General features: G+C 48.3%; 1 protein-coding gene across 4 annotated transcripts in view; it reads right to left on the bottom strand.

Annotated features, from left to right (window-relative positions):
- Positions 1-21,750, bottom strand: part of SYCE1 (synaptonemal complex central element protein 1) — a 68,857-nt gene that overhangs the window by 5,977 nt on the left and 41,130 nt on the right. For 2 of the 4 annotated variants that reach the window (XM_064371819.1, XM_012474231.3), the window contains exons 1-6: positions 8,238-8,345; positions 2,167-2,229; positions 1,491-1,550; positions 1,057-1,131; positions 365-412; positions 72-126 (exon numbers count right to left, since the gene is read on the bottom strand). In XM_064371819.1, the coding sequence (XP_064227889.1) occupies positions 72-126; positions 365-412; positions 1,057-1,131; positions 1,491-1,550; positions 2,167-2,229; positions 8,238-8,262 (326 nt within the window). In that variant the 5' untranslated portion in view covers positions 8,263-8,345. Of the gene's footprint in view, positions 1-71; positions 127-364; positions 413-1,056; positions 1,132-1,490; positions 1,551-2,166; positions 2,230-8,237; positions 8,346-21,750 lie in introns of those variants that run through there. The other 2 variants (XM_064371820.1, XM_064371818.1) reach the window with 1 other exon arrangement.

Here is a 21,750-nt window from a genome sequence, read left to right as displayed (position 1 = left end):
TCTTCCTGCGTCTTTCTGCTCTACCAGAATAAAGAGGCGGGGCAGAGTTAGGCTCAGCCGGAAGCTCTTACCTCTGTGCCTCACTTTCCTTCCCCTGGCAGCGCAGCCGGAGGATCCTCAGGGTCTCTACAGGGAGAGCAACAGGGCCCTGTGAGAACCTGCCAGGGTACTGGGTTGTGGTAGGGGGAACGGGGCCAGATCGTGTCAGATCTATGGACACCTGATTGAGCTTTAAAATTTACTGCAAGTCTGGTGGAAGCTACAGGAGGTAGGCAAGCTTCAAAAGGCTTCAGCTGCCATAGGAAGAGTGGGCTTCTGTGGGGTGGCAAAGGCACAAGCCTGGAGAGAGGGGAGCTGCAGATACCTTGCTTTTTGCTCAAGATCTCCTTCAGGCGTACTTTCTCTCCGTGCACTGGAAAACAGTGATGCATTTGGGCATCAGGGACTACTCACTGCGCCCTCAGGGATGGAGCTTGCTCACAGTCACATGGGAAGTTGGGCACAGCCTTGCCCCCAACCCAAATGCGAACCCCTCTAGGTGAGCCCCTCCCTATCCTCTGGTGCCCACATTCCCTGTAAGTACCAAAGGGCCTTCACATTTACAGAGGGTGGCTGTGAGGGCCCTGCAGGATGTCCATGCTTTTACGTGGGGAGGAGAGAAAAAATACAAACACCCACGAAGTGAGATTAAGGGCTGTGAAGAAATACATCAAATAGGGAGGGGCACAAGACCAGAGGGAGGCAGGATGCCATCTCTAGATGGGATGTCTGGGGAATGCCAGTCATCTTGTCTGGGGACATTCTAACTCAGAGCTGATGACATGAGGAAAGAGGAACCTGTATTATCCACGGAAGCAGAGTCAGCACCTAGCCCTGCGGCGGGAGTAAGGCTGGAGGGTGCTTTCTGAACACTCCCACAAGCAGAGAGGAGAGGGGGAGATCGGCAGGATAGGGTACAGGGCCCTTGGCCATGGCAAGGATGCTGATCATCTGGAATACAGGGTTGGGGAGGCTTGAGACACTGTGGGGACCTCTGGGTGACCCTGGCTCCCTTACGTGAGTCCAGTTCCTTCTGCAGGTCCTCACAGATGGTCCGGGCCTCTCCTAGGTCTTCATTGGCCTTCTTTTTTGCTTCATCAGAGATCAGAAAGACATTGTGTGAGTGCAGCCTCCAGCTGCACTATTCTCTTGCCAACAGTGACATTTCTCATTTGCCTTCAGGTAAACCTATAGGCGCCTAGACTTTATAGAGTAGGAAACAAGGCTTCCAGAGTCCAGACTCTTCTTGCCAGGCTCTGCTGATAGCAGGGCCAGGATCATGGGCATATGACTATGGCAGCTGCATGCAGAAATGTCCTGTACTGAATTTAAGGCTCTGCTGTTGCGAATAACCAGTAACTCTGGACGAGGGACCCTGCACTCTCATTTGGCACTGAGCCCCAGAAACCATACAGCTGGTCCTAGCTGGCAGCCAAGGCCCCTGAACTCACCTTGCTGGACCTCATTAATCCGGTTAATCAGGACCTCAACTTGGGGCTCAAGGCTTCCCACTGCAGGGAGAAAGGAGGTTGAGTTGACAGGGCAGGCAGAGGTGGGGCGGCGGCCAGCCTTGTGTCTCTGCCGCTTTCATGCAACACAGATCTATTGAGCACCTACTGCGAGCAGCTGCCGTGTGGGGCCCTCGCAGGGTGAGACTGGGAATAGACACAATGACACACTGAGTGGGGCTGTGCTAACTCTGTTTAGGAGAAAAAGAAGTAGGGCAAGGGGGGTTAAAGAGCAAAGAGGTGGGAAGTGCTCCTCGGATATGAGAAGGTGTCATGACAGCCCCAAATCAAGCGGCGGGGGTAGGCCCTGAAGCTCTCTGGGTGGGGGTGGGAGGTAGTCAGTGCAAAGACCCACCGTGATGTGGGAACATGGCTGGCGGGAGCCTAGTCAGCGAGAACTTTGGGACAAGGTTTTTGGAAAACATTTTGCCTTCTATACCCCTTTGCTTCTTTAATTTTGAATCATGGAGCCCTATTTTTAGTTTAAGTAATTAAATTTTAAAAGAAAGAAAAGGTGAAGAGGATTATTTCCCATTTGTACGTTGTGGGGTCTGAAATTGAACCCACATCAGCGTGGCCCAAACGTAAGGCTGAGCCTCACACAGAGGAGACACATGACCTTTCTGCAGCTTTTTCACCATTTCCATCAAGTCTTCAATTTTCTGCGAGGATGTGTCCTGCCCTGTGGAGACAAAACCAAGCATTTCAGAATCCAGCAGGGCGAGAGGCCAGAGGAAGGATCTGACAGCCCGGGACTGGGACTGACGTGGGCCAGGGGCAGGCCTCCAGCCAGAGTGGTGCCCCTGCTCCTTGTCCTGAGGTGGACAGTGCACTAGATGAACTGGGCTCCTCTACGGTCAGCTCTTCCCTATTAGGGTAAAAGCATTCCAGATATCCTCTTTGCAAAACTCTGGGTGAGGGCAGGGGTGTACTCTCACTGCTGAGGCTATTCAAAGTAAGGTCAAAGCTCCTGATGTAGTAAGTCAAATAAAAAAAAATGACGGCATAAAAAACTGGAGCAAGGAGTCAAAAGTCACTGTAACTGGCAGATGGCATAATCTAGGAAGTTCTTAAGAGAGTTTTCTACAAAACCATAAGGATTAGTAACAAAATGCATTAAGATGTTAGGTTAAAGCATTATAAACACAAATAGCTTTCCTATATACAACCAATACCAAATCAGAAATCTCCCCATAAAATAATATTTCATATTAATTTTTTATAATCATTATTGGAACCTATTTTTAACATCCTAATAAATTAGTAGGTTGAAGAAATTACTATTTATGGCATTAACATTGTGAAAGGAAAATCAATCTTTTTATAAAATAAATCTTTAAAAATAAATCAATTCAAAGTCATCCCTCTGCTCACTGAGATAAATGGATATCTGATTGTCTCCTTTGGAAGGCTCATCAGAAACTCACAAGAATGCAGCCATTTGTCTTTTATCTATTTATGACCTTGAAGACGCCCCCCCCGCCCGGCACTGCTTCAAGCTGTCTCACTTTTGCTTCGAGTTGTCCCACTTTTCCAGATGGAACCGATGTTCATCTTACATATGCTGATTCACGTCTCATGTCTCCCTAAAAACCGCAAAAGCAACCTGTGCTCTGACCACCCTGCCACCCCGGGCATATGTCATCAGGACCTCTGAGGCTGTGTCACAGGCACGCGTCCCTCACTTAGGCAAAATAAACTTCCTAAATTGACTGAGACCTGTCTCAATTTTTGGTTTTCACATTTTGGCAACCACAAAGGGATGCTGAGTAGCGGCGCCCCTGACCTTTGACAAATATCCTATCAGTGCTTGGTAGCAGTTTGAGCTATCTTTATGTCTCAAACTAATACGACAATCTGCTGAGGTCTGGAAGCCCCTTGTCCAGGGAATCCCTCATCTTCCAAACTCTGTTTGAGATCCAAAGTGTATTTTGCTGTACAACTCTTTTTTTTTCTCTTTCTTTTCTCCTTCCTCCCTCCCTCCTTCTCTCCTTCCTTCCTTCCTGTTTTCTCTTTCTTTTTCTCTTTCTTTCTTCTTTCTTGGAGTTGGAACTCGCTCATAACAGGGAAGACAAGTTTGAGGGTTTTTTTCCTGCTTCTAAGATGATAGACAGCAGTCTTCAGCCTAAGACCCATCCTTAGGTAAGTAACTGAATTGGGGTTTGTCTTCACTAAAGATAAGATTAACAACCAGCTGGTCTTAATTTTTCCTTTCCATTAGAGTGCTCAGTAATCACTTAAGTTGGGAGATCATATGTTTGTTTTGCTTAACGGGGTTTTTTGGGTGTTTGTTTCTGTTTTTGCTGTTTTGGTCCTTTTCCCATTGGGTTTGACCAATTCTATCTCACTTGATCAAATCCAAAGGAAAGTTCCAAATTATGTGGAACAAGGCCTCTGAAGTGGTTAAATTCCCATCAAAAAAGGGGGTGGTGTGGGGGAAAAAAGTGAGGGGAAGATTTTTGATCTTGACTGCTTAAGGGGCTTTATTTACATAACAAGGCCACCTTTTTGCTAGCCAGGTCAAACTGAAAGAGCTACGATTGTCATCCCATACTGCAGTTCCATAGCTAAGGTTCTGTCTTCTGTTTTCCATGACAGCCTGGGTTTGGTTCCTAAATCAATACCTTTCTGGTTTGATACTTGCTACTTGTAAAATAGCAGCTATTCGTCCTAGCTGAAATACGTTGATGAGATTTTTTTTTTTTTTTTTTTTTTTTTTGAGACGGAGTTTCGCTCTTGTTACCCAGGCTGGAGTGCAATGGCGCGATCTCAGCTCACCGCAACCTCCGCCTCCAGGGTTCAGGCAATTCTCCTGCCTCAGCCTCCTGAGTAGCTGGGATTACAGGCATGCGCCACCATGCCCAGCTAATTTTTTGTATTTTTAGTAGACGGGGTTTCACCATATTAACCAGGATGGTCTTAATCTCTTGACCTTGTGATCCACCCGCCTCGGCCTCCCAAAGTGCTGGGATTACAGGCATGAGCCACCGCGCTGGCCCGTTGAGATTTTAAAAGATTTTTTAAAAGAAGCTCAAATGGTTAAAAGTCAGCTTAATTAAAAGCTAATATCCAAGGGGTGTGTGTGTGTGTGTGTGTGTGTGTGTGTGTGTGTGTGTGTGTGTGTATTTAAAAGGCCTTTATAGGCCAGGCGCTGTGGCTCACGCCTGTAATCCCAGCACTCTGGGAGGCCGAGGCGGGTGGATCACGAGGTCAAAAGATCGAGCCCATCCTGGCCAACATGGTGAAACCCCGTCTCTACTAAAAATGCAAAAATTAGCTGGGTGTGATGGCTTGTGCCTGTAGTCCCAGCTACTTGGGCGGCTGAGGCAGGAGATTTGCTTGAACCTGGGAGGCAGAGGTTGCAGTGAGCCGAGATCTTGCCACTGCATTCCAGCCTGGCAACAGAGTGAGACTCTGTCTCAGAAAAAAAAAAAAAGGCCTTCATGGTTTTTCTTTTTTCTCTCTCCTAGGACCCTGTGTTTTATGAGTAAAAAAATTTTTTTTTCTTCTCAGTTGACTGAATGCTGTTTTCTTCATCTACTTCTGCTGTTTCTCCTTTCTCTTGCACCCTCTGCTGCATGAGGGACCTAAAATAGTTTATAACAGCCTGAGGTTCCTTAAAGAAAACGGAGAAGGCACCAGACTCCCTTTTGGAGAGAAAACTGGTTTCCTCATGCAACCCTAAGAGTGTAAACAGACAAGTTCATCTCAGCTCTTAAACTGCTTGTGTTTGTATTGTGTTACCCGATTTCTTTTTTAATAGTTATTGCAACAAAGGCTACCTTTGGGTTTTTAAGGAAGAATATATTTTAGACACTTCGAAATACCTTTAAAAAAATGTTTTTTAAGTGCACTCTAAAAGCATCCATGTGGTCTAGCCTCATAATTCTCCCTTTTTGGAGACCGGGAATTCAGTTTGGCCTCTTCCCAGAGCTCAGAGATCTAGTTAAAAGATAGGTAGTCCCTATCTAAATAGAATTGGTCTCCTGTGATCCAACCACCTCCCACCAGGCCCCACCGCCAACACTCGGGATTAGAATTCAACATGAGACCTGGGTGAGGACACAGATCCAAAGCGTATCACAGGCCAAGGCTGAGGCGTGGCTGAAAAGGCTCAGAGGGGCCTGATCAAAGTTTGCCACAGTTTTCATTGATATTACCAAATTACTCTCCACTGATGTATACAAGATGCCCAGGATTTCATTTTTACCAATCACCTATGTTTTCAAATGTGTTCATCTTTGTCAACCAGATATGCAAAATTAAGGTGTCTCCTTACAAACTTTCTGATAGTAAACATCAAAAGTTTGGGTGCATCTTCTTTTCTAAGACTATGTCCTAAGTAAGTGTGGATATGGATAATGGGCAAGGTTTTCATCACTATATTGTTTATAACAGTGAAAAACTGCAAGAAGCCTAAATATGCCTTAGGGGATTTGTTAGGTAAGTTATAGCACACACACAGGATGAAATCGGTTACAGCCATTAAAAGTCATGCATACGCCGGGCGCGGTGGCTCAAGCCTGTAATCCCAGCACTTTGGGAGGCCAAGGCGGGTGGATCACGAGGTCAAGGATCGAGACCATCCTGGTCAACATGGTGAAACCCCGTCTCTACTAATACAAAAAATTAGCTGGGCATGGTGGTGCGTGCCTGTAATCCCAGCTACTCAGGAGGCTGAGGCAGAATTGCCTGAACCCAGGAGGCGCAGGTTGCGGTGAGCCGTGATCGCGCCATTGCACTCCAGCCTGGGTAATGAGCGAAACTCCGTCTCAAAAAAACAAAACAAAAAACAAACAAAACAAAACAAAACAAAAAAGTCATGCATACCTGCAGAAGGACAGGTTCAGTGGTTCACATCCATAATCCCACCACTTTTGGGAAGCTGAGGCAGGAGGACTGCTTGAGTATAGGAGTCCAAGAGCAGCCCGAGCAACATAGCAAGACCCCATCTCTACAAATAAAAATTTTTAAAAATTATCTGGGCGTGGTGACATTCACCTGTGATTCCAGCTACTCAGGAGGCTGAGGTGGGAGAATCGCTTGAGGCCAGGGTCAAGGCCGCAGTGAGCTGTGATTGTACCACTGCACTTCAGCTTGGGCAACAGAGCAGAGCCCTGAAGTTAAAACACCTCTTAAAACAAAAGGTACTTGTAAAATAGCAGCTCTTCATCTTAGCTGAAATATATTGATGAGATTTTAAAACATTTTTAAAAAGAAACTCAAATGGTTAAAAGTTAGCTTAATTAAAAGCTAATATCCAAGATACGTGTGTGTGTGTGTGTGTGTGTGTGTGTGTAAGTGTGGATATATTCATATCTCAACATATGACATGAATCATAAAAAGAAATCAAGCATAAAATTTTATGAAATGCCTATTTTTGAGTTGACGGAGTCCCCTCATTTTGGTCCCATCTGAAATCTTACACAAATTACTGCTCATAAATTTTTGTATTAAGTTTTAAAGTAGTCAAGTAATTGGCATGTGTGAAAAAGCGTGAAGAAGGAATGGAAACACCAACATTCCCTTTCCCCATTTATTCCCATTTCTTGTAATAACTGCAGTCAGTTAGGTGAAGACTAATAGACCTTTTACTAAAATGTATCCAGTGTCACTGATAACAAGGTAACATCCCTGCTTCCTTTTTAAAACAGATAGACTAAAACTGAAAACCTGTCCTTTAAATTTCTTCCATAGCTGGTTGCTACAGACATAACTCGTATGCTGAAATCCTAACCCCCTAGTGTGACTGCATTAGCAGGTGCAGCCTTTGGGAGGTGATTAGGTCATCAAGGTAGGGCCCTCGGCAACGGGATGTGCCCTTAAGAGAGACCCCAGAGAGATCCGCAGCAAACCCCCCCCCCACGTGAGGTCACAATGAGAAGTCAGAAGTCCATAACCGGGAAGCAGGCCCCCACCAGAAGCGGAATGGCACATTGATCTCGAACTTCTAGTTTCGAAAACTACGAGAAATAATGGCCCTTCTGTTACAGCAGTTTGGAATAAGGCACCGGCAACGCTGATCACATCTCATCTGAATGCACCAGGTTATGTGGGGAGCCCGGAACCGCGACACCGAAAGGCCGCCCTGCAGGCGTCTGGGCTGTTTCCGCGCTCTGTGCCTCGCTGGGGCTGTCACTGAGCCACGATCACCGCAGGCACGACAGGGCGCCTGCCTCGGACCCGGCCCGCGGCCACACGGACGCGCTCGGGACCGGTGACAGGCCGAGGGACAGCAGGAGGGACGCCACGGACGGTTCACTCTGTCTAAGTGTGAAAGTCCCCGCGAAACGCCCCGCGCCGCGCCGCGCCCGGAAGGGGAGACGCCGGGAGAACGTGCAGCTCCCGGACTTCCGGACGCGCCCGACCGGCCGCCTCGGCCTCCCTTCCCGCCTCCGCGGGACGCCCGCGGGCTCCAGGGAGAGGCGCGCGAGGGATTCCCCGGGGCCGGGAGCGCACGGGGTCTGTGGAACGAAGGGAAAGGGCGCCTTGTGACTAATTACTTCAACCAAAACGGGAGCCCCTGGGACACAGCTTCAGGCTTTGAGACGGGGCGGCCGAAGAGCTTCTGTGGAAACCCCCCCGAGCCTCATCGGCGCCATCAGGTCCGGGCGGAGGAAGCCGCCGCCACCCGCCCCGCCTCGGGGAGTTCAACCCCCGGCGCACCGTTCTCAGCCTCCCACCGCTACCTCTCGCCTCCTCCGCCCGGTCCATGGCTCCCGCGGCGCGCTCGGCCTCGGACGCCAGGGGCCTTCCCGCCGTTTCCTCTCGACTCGCCAGCACCGCCGCCTTGGGAGCCACCTGATTGGAGCAAACCCTGCGGGGTGGGAGGGGAGGCGGGACTCCGGGCAGCGCGCCTGCGCAGTGCAGTCCTGCGCGCGCTCGAGCGGTCAGGTGAGCAACGGTCCGGCGCGCTTGCCCGGAAGCTAGTGCGCATGCGTAAAGGCGCAAGGGCAGCAAACCCGGCGTGAAGCAGCAAGGGCCACGTGCGTCCAGGCTTGCCATTGGCCCGGTGTCCGGTGCCCCCGCGCAGGCGTGCTGGCCTCCGTGGGGGCTGGCCCTGGTTCTGCAGCCCCGCTCAGTGAGCAATGCGCCTGTGTCGAGCCGCCCCTGCCTGTGGAGCACGTGTGTCTCACCGACAAGCCCACTCGGGGCTGTGGCTTCTGCAGCCTCACGAGGTCACGGCTATGCAGGTTAAGGTTAGAGAGTTATGGTTGGGGGTTAGGATTAGGAGGTTAAGGTTAGAGTTAGGGTTGGGGGTTAGGGTTTAGGATTAGTGTTAGGGTTTAGGGTCAGGGTCAGGGTCAAGGTTAGGGGTCATGGTTACGGTTACAGCTAGGTCTAGGGTTAGTGTTTTAGGGTTAGAGGGTAGCATTTGAGGGTCAGAGTAAGGGTTAGAGTTAGGGTTAGGGTTGGGTTAGGGTTAGATGGCACTGACTTAGAGTGGAAAATGTTTAACTCCTAGAGATGCCTACAGAGGCAGCTGAGCCACACCACAGACTCCTAGAAGGGCTTGTGTTAGCGATCTGAAGTTTCGAGGTAAGCAGAGGAGATGGAGAGGCAGACACAGAACGATTGGTTCAAACCATGTTGGGAAGTGTGATCCCATAACCCCCTCATTCCACACTGGCCATCAAATACTCCTCCCTGACATCCGAAAAATAAGCAATTTATTTTCTTCAGACATCAGAACAGAACTTTTCTAAGCTCCAGGACACTGGGTAATACTGCTTAGGCAAACAGAGTATTTAGTGAAATCCAATTTACTGAGCAAGGAGATCTGCAGTCTCTTTCTTCCTTTGGCTCCCAGAATGCTGGGGTCAGGCTTGCAGTCTTAGACAGAGATTGGCAAACTCTTTTTGGAGATCTGCAGATACCAATACTTTCAGGGTTTCCTCAGGTCCAGGAGTGCCAGGTTCCCATGCGCTCTTCCTTTGGGGAAGCAAAGGAAGACTCCATCTGTGCATACGGAATGCATTAATTATATTTTCTTATATTCTTTTTTACTGATGCTCTAGCATCTGGGGTTTACTGGGAAAAGATTGCCTTTCCCATGGCCAGCCCATTAAACTACCAATCTAGAACCCGTACTCCAAACCGCTTACCTTATCTGTTCTGATACTGTAGGAGAAAATACCACCCTTCCCTAATCACCCCAGGTCCAGGTACGAGGCAGGTAGAGATGGCCCCTATGCCCCAGAGCCTGCTGAAGTTATTCACACTGGCCAGCCTAAGCCTGCCTGCCCTGCTGGGCCTTGTTGTCCCTCAGAGACCACAGCAGAGGCTCCTGCCCATGCCTTCCCTGTGCCTCGTACTTCTAGGGGTCTATGAGTATGAACGTATTTCCATGGGGCAGTCACTTCCATGTCTGCAGACCTTAACACATAAGGCTTCCAGTGGAATTTTTAAAACCCTTATATGGAGAATTTTAAATATATATGTAAATAAACAGTGAATATAACAAACCCCTATATATATATAACCCTTCAGAACAACCAGAAACACGTGGCCAATTCTGTTCCCTCTATATTCCCAAATAAAATTCATATGTTGTGATCAGATGATGTGTTTTTAAGTCTATATAAGGTATACACTTCCCCTATATCCCCTGCATCATTTTCCTGTAATTTATTTGTTGAAGAAGCTGCATTAATTTTCCTGATTCATATTTAGAGAAAAAATAAAAGCAGACGTAATAAAAATATCAGAGAAGAAATCAATAGGATTTAAATGGTACAGCTGCTTTGGAAAACAGTCTGGAAGTTCTTCAAAAAGTAAGACATAGAATTACTCTTTGACCCATCAATTCTACTGAAGTCTTCATACTGAAGAGAATTAAAAACATATGTCCACACAAAAACTTGTATGCAGATTTCCACAGCAGCATTATCCATAATGGCCAAAAAGTAGAAACAACCCAAACGTCCACCAGCTGACGAGCGGATAAATAACATGAAGTATGCACACACAGTGGAATACTATGCAGCCTCAAAAAGGAATGGTGGCCAGAGGCTGGAGGAGGAAAAAATGGGAAATACAACAAACCAGAAGAGAGTGGGGGCCAATATTCAACATTCCTAAAAGAATTTTCAACCCAGAATTTCATATCCAGTCAAACTAAGCTTCATAAGCAAAGGAGAAGTAAAATTCTTTACAGACAAGCAAATGGTGAGACTTTGTCACCACCAGGCCTGCTTTATAAGAGCTTCTGAAGGAAGCACTAAACATGGAAAGGAACTACCGGCACCAGCCACTGCAATAACAATAGCAAAATGTAAAGACCGTCGCTACTATGAAGCAACTGCAATGAACGGGCAAAATAACCAGCTGGCATCATAATGACAGGATCAAACTTACAAATAACAATGTTAACCTTAAATGTACACAGGCTAAATTCCCCAATTAAAAGACACAGACTAGCAAATTGGATAAAGAATTAAGACCCATTGGTGTAATGTATTCGGGAGACCCATCTCACGTGCAAAGACACACATAGGTTCAAAATAAAGGGATGGAAGAAGATTTACCAAGCAAATGGAAAGCAGAAAAAAGCAAGGATTGCAATCCTATTCTCTGATAAAACAGACTTTAAACCAACAATGATCAGAAGAGACAAGGGCATCACATAAGGGCAAAGGGATCAATGCAACAAGAAGAGCTAACTATCCTAAATATATATGCACGCAATACAGGAGCACCCATATGCATAAAAGAAGTTTTAGAGATCTAAAAAGAGACTCAGCCTCCCACACAATAGTAGTGGGAGACTTTACACCCCGCTGTCGGTATTAGACAGATCAACGAGATAGAAAATTAACAAGGATATCCAGGACTTGAACTCAGCTCTGGACCAAGCAGACCTGATAGATATCTACAGAACTCTCCACCCAAATCAACAGAATATGTGTTCTTCTCAGCACCACATCACATTCATTCTAAAACTGACCATATAATTGGAAATAAAACACTCTTCAGCAAATGCAAAATAACGGAAATCATTACAAACAGTCTCTCAGACCACAGTGTAATCAAATTAGAACTCAGGATTAAGAACCTCACTGCACAACTACATGGAAACTGAGCAACCTGCTCCTGAACGACTACTGGGTAAATAACAAAATGAGGCAAAAAATAAAGAAGTTATTTAAAACCAATGAGAACAAAGACACAGTGTACCAGAATCTCTGGGATTTTAAAGCAGTGTGTAGAGCGAAATTTATAGCACTAAATGCCCACAAGAGAAAGCAGGAAAGATCTGAAAGTAACACTCTAACATTACAATTAAAAGAACTAGAGAAGCAAGGGCAAACAAATCCAAATGGTAGCAGAAGACAAGAAATAACGAAGATCAGAGAGAAGTGAAGGAGGTAGAGACATGAAAAACCCTTCAAAAAATTAACGAATCCAGGAGCTGGTTTTTTTGAAAAGATCAACAAAATAGATAGACCACTAGCCAGCCTAATAAAGAAGAAAAGAGAGAAGAATCAAATAGATACAATAAAAAATGATAAGGGGATATCACCACCAATCCCACAGAAATACAAACTACCATCAGAGAATACTATAAACACCTCTATGCAAATAAACTAGAAAATCTAGAAGAAATGGACAAATTCCTGGACACATACACCCTCCCAAGACCGAACCAGGAAGAAGTCAAATCCCTGAATAGACCAATAACAAGTTCCGAAATTGAGGCAGCAATTAATAGCCTACGAACAACAAAACAAAAGTCCAGGACCAGATGGATTCACGACCGAATTCGACCAGAGGTACAAAGAGGAGATGGTACCATTTCTCCTGAAACTATTCCAAACAATAGATAAAGAGAGAATCTTTTCTAACTCACTTTATGAGGCCAGCATCATCCTGATACCAAAACCTGGCAGAGACACAATAAAAAAAGAAAATTTCAGGCCAATATCCCTGATGAACATCAATGCAAAAATCCTCAATAAAATACTGACAAACCGAATCCAGCAGCACATCAGAAAGCTTATCTGCCACTATCAAGTGTGCTTCATCCCCAGGATGCAAGGCTGGTTCAACATCAATAAACGTAATCCATCACATAAACAGAACCAATGACAAAATTCACATGATTATCTCAATAGATGCAGAAAAGGCCTTTGACAAAATTCAACAGATCTTCATGCTAAAAACTGTCAATAAACTAGGTATTGATGGAATGCATCTTAATATAACAAGAGCTATTTATGACAAACCAACAGCCAATATCATACTGAATGGGCAAAAGCTGGAAGCATTCCCTTTGAAAACTGGCACAAGACAAGGATGCCCTCTCTCCCCACTCCTATTCAACATAGTATTGGAAGTTCTAGCCAGGGCAATCAGACAAGAGAAAGAAAGTGTATTCAATTAGGAAGGGAAGAAGTCAAACTGTTTCTGTTTGCAGATTTCATGACTGTATATTTATAAAACTTTGTTGTTCAGCCCAAAATCTCCTTAAGCTGATAAACAACTTTAGCAAAGGCTCAGGATACAAAATCGAGTGAATTAGTCCAACCGTGTGGAAGACACTGTGATGATTCCTCAAGGATCTAGAAATAGAAATACATTTGGCCCACCAACTCATTACTGGGTATATACCCAAAGGATTATAAATCATTCTACTATAAAGACACAGGCACATGTATGTTTATTCCAGCATTGTTCACGATAACAAAGACTTGGAGCCAACCCAAATGCCCATCAATGACAGACTGGATAAAGAAAATGTGGCACATATACGCCATGGAATAATATGCAGCCATAAAAAAGGATGAGTCCATGTCCTTTGCAGGGACATGGATGAAGCTGGAAACCATCATTCTCAGCAAACTAACACAAGAATAGAAAACCAAACACCACATGTTCTCACTCATTAGTGGGAGTTGAACAATGAGAACACATGGACACAGGGAGGGGAGCATCACACACCATGGCCTGTTGGTGGCCGGGGATAGGGGAGGGACAGCATTAGGAGAAACACCTAATGTAGATCACAGGTTGATGGGTGCAGCAAACCACCATGGCACGTGTGTACCTGTGTAACCTGCACATTCTGCACTTGTACCCCCGAACTTATAATAATAATAAAAATCACCTACAAAGAATCAAGAACCAAAATGGTGCTGAAGTTTTTCACTGAAATTCTAGATATAACAAGAAAATGAAATTTGGCCTTCACATTCTGAGAGAAATATGTATATATTAAACCCAACTAAAGCATCAACCCAGTGTGAGAGTAGAGCACAGGCATTTTGGGACACGCACAGCATCAAAGCTTTACCTTTTCTCAGGAAGCTACAGTTTGCCACATCCTGTTTTAGAAAGCTCAGGTTTGTGATGTGACGGAGAATGCCTACAAGAGCTCTTGTTTCACGTGGTGGACTGAACATACACTGGAATTCTATTCTGCTTGACCTAAGGTAGAAAAGATAGTAAATAGATAGATGATAACCAGGTAAATGGAGAGGTGACAGCAGCTGCCTCTGGGAGCCCCTTCCTGGAAGGAGTCACAGCCCAGGGTGTTTTGACTTCTTCCTTTTTTTTTTTTTTTTTTGTGTGTGTGTGTGTGTGTTTTGTTGATGTTGTTTGCTTTAAAAAAAATCTCTTTCCCTGCTTTTTTGTCACAGTAGCCTTTGCCACTCCAAACACTGCAAGTGTTCTTTAAAAATATAGATATACACACGCACATATTTATATCTATGTCTCAGCCTTTCAATGAAAATGCCACCTGTCTGAAACTTGGTATCTAGAGGGGTGAGATGGACAAAGGAGCCCTTGCCACGGCAGCAGACAATGCACAAAGCCACGTCTCTATGGACTGAAACCCTGAAATCCTTTTATGCCTGGCCTTTCCATCCTTCAACTTCCCCTCTCCCACACTGTGAATGATTTTATTGGATATTTTTGTTTTCTTCTCAGTGACAGGGGAACACATTTGACTGCAACGTATCTGTGACCCAGATGCTTCTTTTTCTAGTATGCATTTATTTTGTAGCAAACATTTATATCCATCATTTTCACTGTCTTTTGAAAATAACTAGGCAATATCTCATCTGAGGTAGGCCGTCTCTAGTGGTTGTATTCTGAGGCAGAAAAGCTAATCTGTTCTCTTTCCATTGCATTCCAGGAACAGTAAGAGCAAAATAGATAACATATAGATAATTCAGAATAAATTAAAACAGAATACTATGTTTAAAAAAACCTCAAAGGAAATAGAGCAATGATAAAGACAGCAATATAACGGAAGTCAGAGAATGAAATGGTAGACCTGAATAGAAATATATTGATAATTAAACTATGATAATCTAAAAACACCAATTAAAAAAGATTGTCAGAATAGATAAATAAAATCCTAACCCAACTTTATGCCATGTATACAGTAAACTCACTTCAAATATACTGGTACATGTAGGTAGGCTGAAAGCAAAAGGGGGAAAACATGGAACCGGGCCAGCGCTGGCCAAAAGGAAGCCGGGGTGTCCTCAGAGCAAGGAACTTATGGAGAGAGAGAAGAGACGGGCCAGCTCCCCAAGGAGCCAGAGCAACCCTAAATGTGTAGGCACCCAGCCAAAAAGCTTCTCGTTACTCCAGGCAAGAACTGACAGAGCTGGAAGGACAAATGCCGTAGCCACCCGTGAGTATCAGTTTCATTTTCCGCAATTTCAGTCACCTGAGGTCAACTACCCTCAAAAATATTAAAAGAAAAACTCCATTCACGAACAATTCGTGAGTTTTAAATAGCGCGCTGTTGTGAGTAGGGCGATGAACTCTTCCTCCACCGGTACCCGAATCATCCCCTCGTCCGGTGTGTCCGTGCTGTGTGTGCAGCCTGCCTGCGAGCCACTCGGTAGCCAGCTACGTGGCCAGCGCGGGACTGCAGCGGTGTCGCCGGGCTGGAGGTCAAGCTCAGCGGCAGGTGAAGGCTGCGTCGCGACGCCCGTGCCCTCACCTCGCCGCACCCTGCCCGTCTCACCGCGGGCGCCAAAGGCATTTTGAGAGAGAGACCACATTCGTGTAACTTTTATGACAGTACACTGTTACAACTGTTCTATTATTAGTTATCGCTGTGATCTCTTACCGTGCTTATTTACAAATTAAAGTGTATCACTAGGATGCAAGTATGGAGACACACAGACTCTGCAGGGGAGGCTCAGGCATCCACCGGGAGTGCTGAGCCAGCTCCACAGGTATGAGGGCACAATTGCAGGTGAGATGCCACCCATTCTCTCAGGAACTGACTGGAATCAGGGAGAACAGAGGCACTGGGCCCACTGCCTACCCCACCGCCCCACATGTAAGGGAACTCCCCTGACAGCAGCAGGTTAATTCTGAATGCTTCTCACTAGAAATCTACATGTAGCAGAAACTCCCATCTACTTCCTTCTACATCACAGCTTCCTGTTCCACACACTTCAGAAAGGAGACGTGCGGGGCAGCCCTGGCCGGGTGGGTGCAGGGTATAGCCGGGCGCCGCTGCAGAGCTAGCACAGGGGGGCCTTGTGGTGTCCACACAGGCAGCTGCGAGCTGACGTTGCTCCGAGGCCAGGCTGCCTGAGGACATACCTCAGCCCCACAGGCCAGTGTCCTGCGGCTCCAGCCCAGAGTCCCTCAGTCTGCCCTTTCTGTGGCCTGAACGCAGATAGTGCCAGGAGAGGCCTAGGGGCGCGTCCAGCCATGCCCAGGCCCCACGCAGGTCAGCGGGTCGGTGAGAAGACAGCTCGGGAAGCAGCCTGGGAAGCCACAGAGCCCACATGGCACCCACAGGGCTTTGCCTCCTGACCCCACGGTAGGGGAGGCTGGGGAGGAGGGCCCCAGACAGCCTCAGGGAGAACTGCTCGTGCCTCAGCTGTGATTCCTCACAGCGACACACCGATGTCACACCCACGGAAAAACACCAGATGCGCAGCTTGGTCCACGTCAGTGCTTGCGGACTTCTTTCTTTCTTTTTCTTTTTTTTTTCCTGAGACAGAGTCTTGTTCTGTTGCCAGGTTGGAGTGCAGAGGCACGACCTCAGCTCAGTGCAACCTCCACATCCTGGGTTCAAGTGATTCTCCTGCCTTGGCCTCCTGAGCAGCTGGGACTACAGGTTCCCGCCACCACGCCTGGCTAATTTTTGTATTTTTAGTAGAGACGGGGTTTCACCATGTTGGCCAGGACGGTCTCCATCTCTTGATCTCGTGATCCACCCGCCTCGGCCTCCCAAAGTGCTGGGATTACAGGCGTGAGCCACCGTACCCTTCGTGGACTTCTTTGTATAGAAATAAGAGTATTTAAGCTGGGTGCGGTGGCTCATGACTGTAATCCCAGCACTTTGGGAGGCTGAGGTCAGGGGGTCACCTGAGGTCGGGAGTTTGAGACCAGCCTGACCATTGTGAAGAAACCCTGTCTCTACTAAAAAATACAAAAACATTAGCTGGGCGTGGTGGTGGGCGCCTGTAATCCCAGCTACTCCGGAGGCTGAGGCAGGAGAATCACTCGAACCCACGACGTGGAGGTCACAGTGAGCCAAGATCGCGCCACTGCACTCCAGCCTGGGTAACAAGAGCAAAACTCCATCTCAAAAAAAAAAGAAGTATATAAACACCGCAGGATTCCACTCATACGAATTACCTAAAGCAGTCAAAGGGAGAGACAGAGGAGAACGGTGGTGACAGGGGCTGCATGGCGGGGCTGGGGAGCTGGTGCTCAGCGGGACAGAGCTCCAGATGGACAGCGGAGGTGGCTGCAGAGTAAGGTGAATGTACTTCACGCCACTGAGCTATACACCTAAAACGGTGAGGACAGGGTGAAGTTTATGTTACGCCTATTCTGCCACAATCAAAAATAGCAACGTTGTTGCTGATGAATCAGGAAACACTGAAAAGGAAAAAGAAACCTTATCATCAATCATCCTATCATCCCTCACAATAACAAGATATTATCACACAAGCTGCTGCGTAAGCTGCTTTTTTCTCCCAGCTTCCACAAAATGCCTCAAGTCATCAGGGCCCCAGGCAGACTGCTGGCTGTGGCCCCGCGGTGGCAGATCCTGCTCTCACCTGTTCTTCGCATCTTCATTCTCCAGGTTTTTCAGGATCTTAGCCCTCCTATGCCCGCCTTGGTGTGTGAGGCCAAGCAGCTGTCACCATATGCGCATGGCCTGGGCCCAGCCCGTGACTGAGGGCTCTCTGTCCATGCATCTTCCACAGAAGTGAATCTGCATAGGCTCTGCCTCACCCTGTCACACAGACTCAAAGTAATCGGTGCTAAATCCCAGTCTCCAAGGTCTCAGCCCTGGCAGTGTGGGCGCAGGGTCTGGCCCGGGCACCATCTGCAGAGCCAGCGTGGGGGCCCTGGTGGTGTCCGCTCCACACGGGCACCTCAGAGCTCACATCTCATCCCATCTTGCTCTCTGAGCCCTCACAGTCCCAGCTCCCGTGTCTCTTCCCAGTTCAGCTACTCTGCTCTATCTGTAACTGCCGCCGGCGGCCCCTGCACTGCTCACCAGCACCCTACCGCTGGGGACAAGGCAGTGTCTGGCTCTAGCCGCCCATGCCTTGCGATTTCGTCTGCCCCCCGTTAGTCCTCCCATGAGTGCCACATCCCTCCCACGGGGATTTTCCCCGGCACCGGCATCCACACAGCCTCTAGTCTCCTTCCGTGTCTACAAGACGCCTCAGTTCCCAGGCAGGAGCACCAGGTCTGGCCTGGTCACTGCAAAGCCAGTGTCCACCGCCCCTGGGATAGAGCCTCGGCTGTATCTAACCAGCCTTTATAAGTGGCACAAATATCCAACAGCATAATTAAAGTTATGTATTTGGAACGGCGGGCAAACTGCCCCGCCGGCGCTACCTACCAGCACTTCAGAGTTTCACAGCGGGATCACAGTTCTGTCCCTGCTCGTTCAGCTCACAAGGACAGGTACCCTGATGTCCACTGCTTGGGGCGTGGTCAGAGCAGGGCAATGGTGAGCAGACACGAGGGAAGACCACATGAGGACACAGAGGGCAGGCGGCCGTTCACAAGCAGAGGCCAACCCTGCTGGCCCCCCGATCTCAGACTCCCAGCTCCAGAGCTGAGAGAAGGAAATTCCTGCCTGATCCGTGGTGTTTTGTTAACGGTGGCCCTAGCAAACAAACACAGTGCCAAGAACAGGTCAGGCAGAGTCACCCAGGCAGGACCCAGATTCCCTGCACTGTCTGCCAGGTAAGAACCCACACGAGCTGGTATTTTGCTGATCAGAAAAACAATACATGCTCCATGCAGAAAGAGCACACTGCTGGAAGCGAAACTAGCCAGCTGGACCTGCAGGAGCTTGGCCCCAGCGCGCGAGCGTGCCACAGTTCCAGTCATCCGTGTCCCCAGCCTCCCCAGGCGGAGAATCCACCCGAAAATAACACGCCCAGCCTCAGTTTTTCCTGGCTTGACTGATTTTCTATCAGTAACAGTTCTCAACCCTCAAGTTTGATTCCAAACCCTATAGCTTTTCAAGTAATAAAAATGAATTTAAATATGTTAGGGGAATTGCTCTTCTAACAAGCCATCAATTTTTTTACTTTATAAATTTAATAGTTTTCTAAAAATAAAGAGTTTAAAGGAAGACACACTCATCATACTTAGCTACTCTTCAAATGACGTTCTCTGCCGGGTGTGGTGGCTCACGCGTGTAATCCTAGCACTTTGGGAGGCCGAGGCGGGCAGATCGCAAGGTCAGGAGTTTGGGATCTGTCTGGCCAACATAGTGAAATCCGATCTCTACCAAAAACACAAAAAATTAGCCGGACTCAGCGGCAGGCACCTGTAATCCCAGCTACTGGGGAGGCTGAGGCAGGAGAACTGTGTGCTCCTGGTAGGTGGAGGTTGCAGTGAGCCGAGATAGCACTATTGCAGTCCAGCCTGGGCAACAGTGAGAGACTGTCTCAAAAAAAAAAAAAAAAAAAAGATGTTCCCAGTGTCCTGGCGTCATATCTCCGAGTGTCTCATGGTTTGGAGGCAGCTGTGCTCTAGGCAGCTGCACGGCATTTGCAGAGTGAGCCATATCCACTAGCCGGCAGACTGCCTGGATGTCTGAGCTCACACCATGCTGCACCCCTCACTCACCTGCTCCATCAGGGAACCCCAGGTGGGCTTCAGGGGACCCATGGCGGGCAGGAGGCATGCTGGGGGCTCTGTGGATCCACCTCCCTCCTTCCACATGTCACTAGCTGCCCCTCAGCCTCATATCCACCCAGATGTAGTCTCAAGAAGTGGTCCTCATGGCTGCCTTAAGGTGGAGGTCACCCTGACACACTGGCAAATGAGTGGAGGGAGGCTGGGCAGGGTTGCCAGCTGCCCCAAGGCCATGGCCACAGAGCAAGGATAAGAACCACCCCGACCCAGTGCCAGGTGCCCACCGAGGGGGTCAAGGCCAGAGGCACAGACGTCCACACGGCGACTTTCCAAGTACAAGTGCAGGTGCTGGAGACTGGCTCAGGCCTGAGGACAGAGGCAGCAGGGGGCTGGAGCCACGGACAGAGCTGCCCGGGGGTGGGCGGAGGGCAGGGGCCGGGAAGGCAGGGGAGTAGAGTCAAGGACCCAACCCTTTTCCGGCCCTGCTGGCCCCAGCAGAGCCCTGAGGATGCCGGAGAACGTTGGGGACAGCGGGCTGGGGGCAAAGGCAGAGGAGGCATGCGGCAGTGCTTCCACCAGCTAGGAGACAGGTGGACACGCCCGGCTGCTGGTCCTTTACCCATCCACACGTGGCCAGCCCTCGCCCACGACCCTGCAAGCTCACGGGCTCAGGGCATCAGCCAGTGCCTCCCCATACTGCCCTTGGGGAACCCAGTTCTCCACACAGCAGAAGTCCCAGGAAAAGGGAGGGTGATTTCTGTAAAACTTCGCAGTCATCACATGCTTCAAAACAAAGAACAGTGAATCACAGAATTTTTTTTAAAATGTGATTTGGGGTCAGGCACAGTGGCTCACGCCTGCAATCCCAGCACTTTGGGGGGCTGAAGCGGGGGGATCACTTGAGTTTAGGAGTTCAAGACCAGCCTGGCAAATACGGCAAAACCTCGTCTCTACTAAAAATACAAAAATCAGGCCCGGTGTGTAATCCCAGCACTTTGGGAGGCTGAGAAGGGCAGATCACTCGAGGTCGAGAGTTCAAAACCAGCCTGACCAACGTGGAGAAACCCCATCTCTCCTAAATATACAAAATTAGCTGGGTGTGGTGGCACACACCTGTGATCCCAGCTACACGGGAGACTGAGGCAGAACAGCTTGAACCTGGAAGGCAGAGGCTGTAGTGAGACGAGATGGCAACACTGCACTCCAGCCTGGGCAACAAAAGCAAAACTCCATCTCAAAAAAAAAATCAGCTGGGTGTGGTAGCGTGCGCCTGTAATCCCAGCTACTTGGGAAATTGAGGCAGGAGAATTGCTTGAACCTGGGAGGCGGAGGTTGTAGTGAGCTGAGATCATGCCACTGCACTGCAGCCTGGGTGAAAGAGTGAGACCCTCTCTCAAAAAATAAAATAAAATAAAATGAATGTGATTTGGTTCTTTTCTCTGTGTCTGGGCAGCACGAGGGCAGGAGGCTGGGAAGAAAGAGATCCTCTCCTGCTCAGCAGGCAGATCAGTCAGGAGTCCATGACCCTGAATCCTGGCATAACTCAACATGTTGAAAATAAAAAAAGACACTAGGCTGCAAAAACAAATGGAAATTAAAGCAGCCAAGAGTAACTTTAACCTGGAAGCAGGGCTGGTGCCAAGAGATTAAAAAAGAAAACGGAAAAAGAAACCTCGTGTGTACGTGTGTGAGTGTGTGTCTTCAGTGAGCCAGCATCCCTGGGAGAAACACAGGCCCTGTCGGAAACCAGCCTCGGGCACCAGAGGAAACAAAGGGTCAAACAAGACAGGGGCTTCGGAGACCAGCATCTCAGGGGAGGCTCGAGGGCAGGTGGCCGGGAAGGGTGGGGGTTGGAAAAGGGGCATGGGTGGGCCGCACCATCCAGATGGCCCCACAGCCGCCCTGAGACAGCAGTGTGCACGTAGCCACTCTGGCCGGGCCCGGGCCCCCAAGGTGCCGGCAGACGCACACCACAATGGTGGCCGCACACACAGGGACGACCCGAACTGCCCGCTCCAGTCAGCCCCCGGCCACACAGGGACCTTGCATTTTATCAGATTAGAAGATAAACTTTTGAGACGTGTTTACTTCTCTTTCCACCAT

This window comes from Aotus nancymaae, unplaced genomic scaffold (genome assembly GCF_030222135.1).
Source record: "Aotus nancymaae isolate 86718 unplaced genomic scaffold, 86718_ANA_hifiasm-v0.15.2.pri h1tg000193l, whole genome shotgun sequence".
Taxonomy (NCBI): Eukaryota; Metazoa; Chordata; class Mammalia; order Primates; family Aotidae; genus Aotus; species Aotus nancymaae.
Note: the sequence above shows the minus strand (reverse complement) of the source record. Positions and strands in the feature narration are given on the sequence as shown.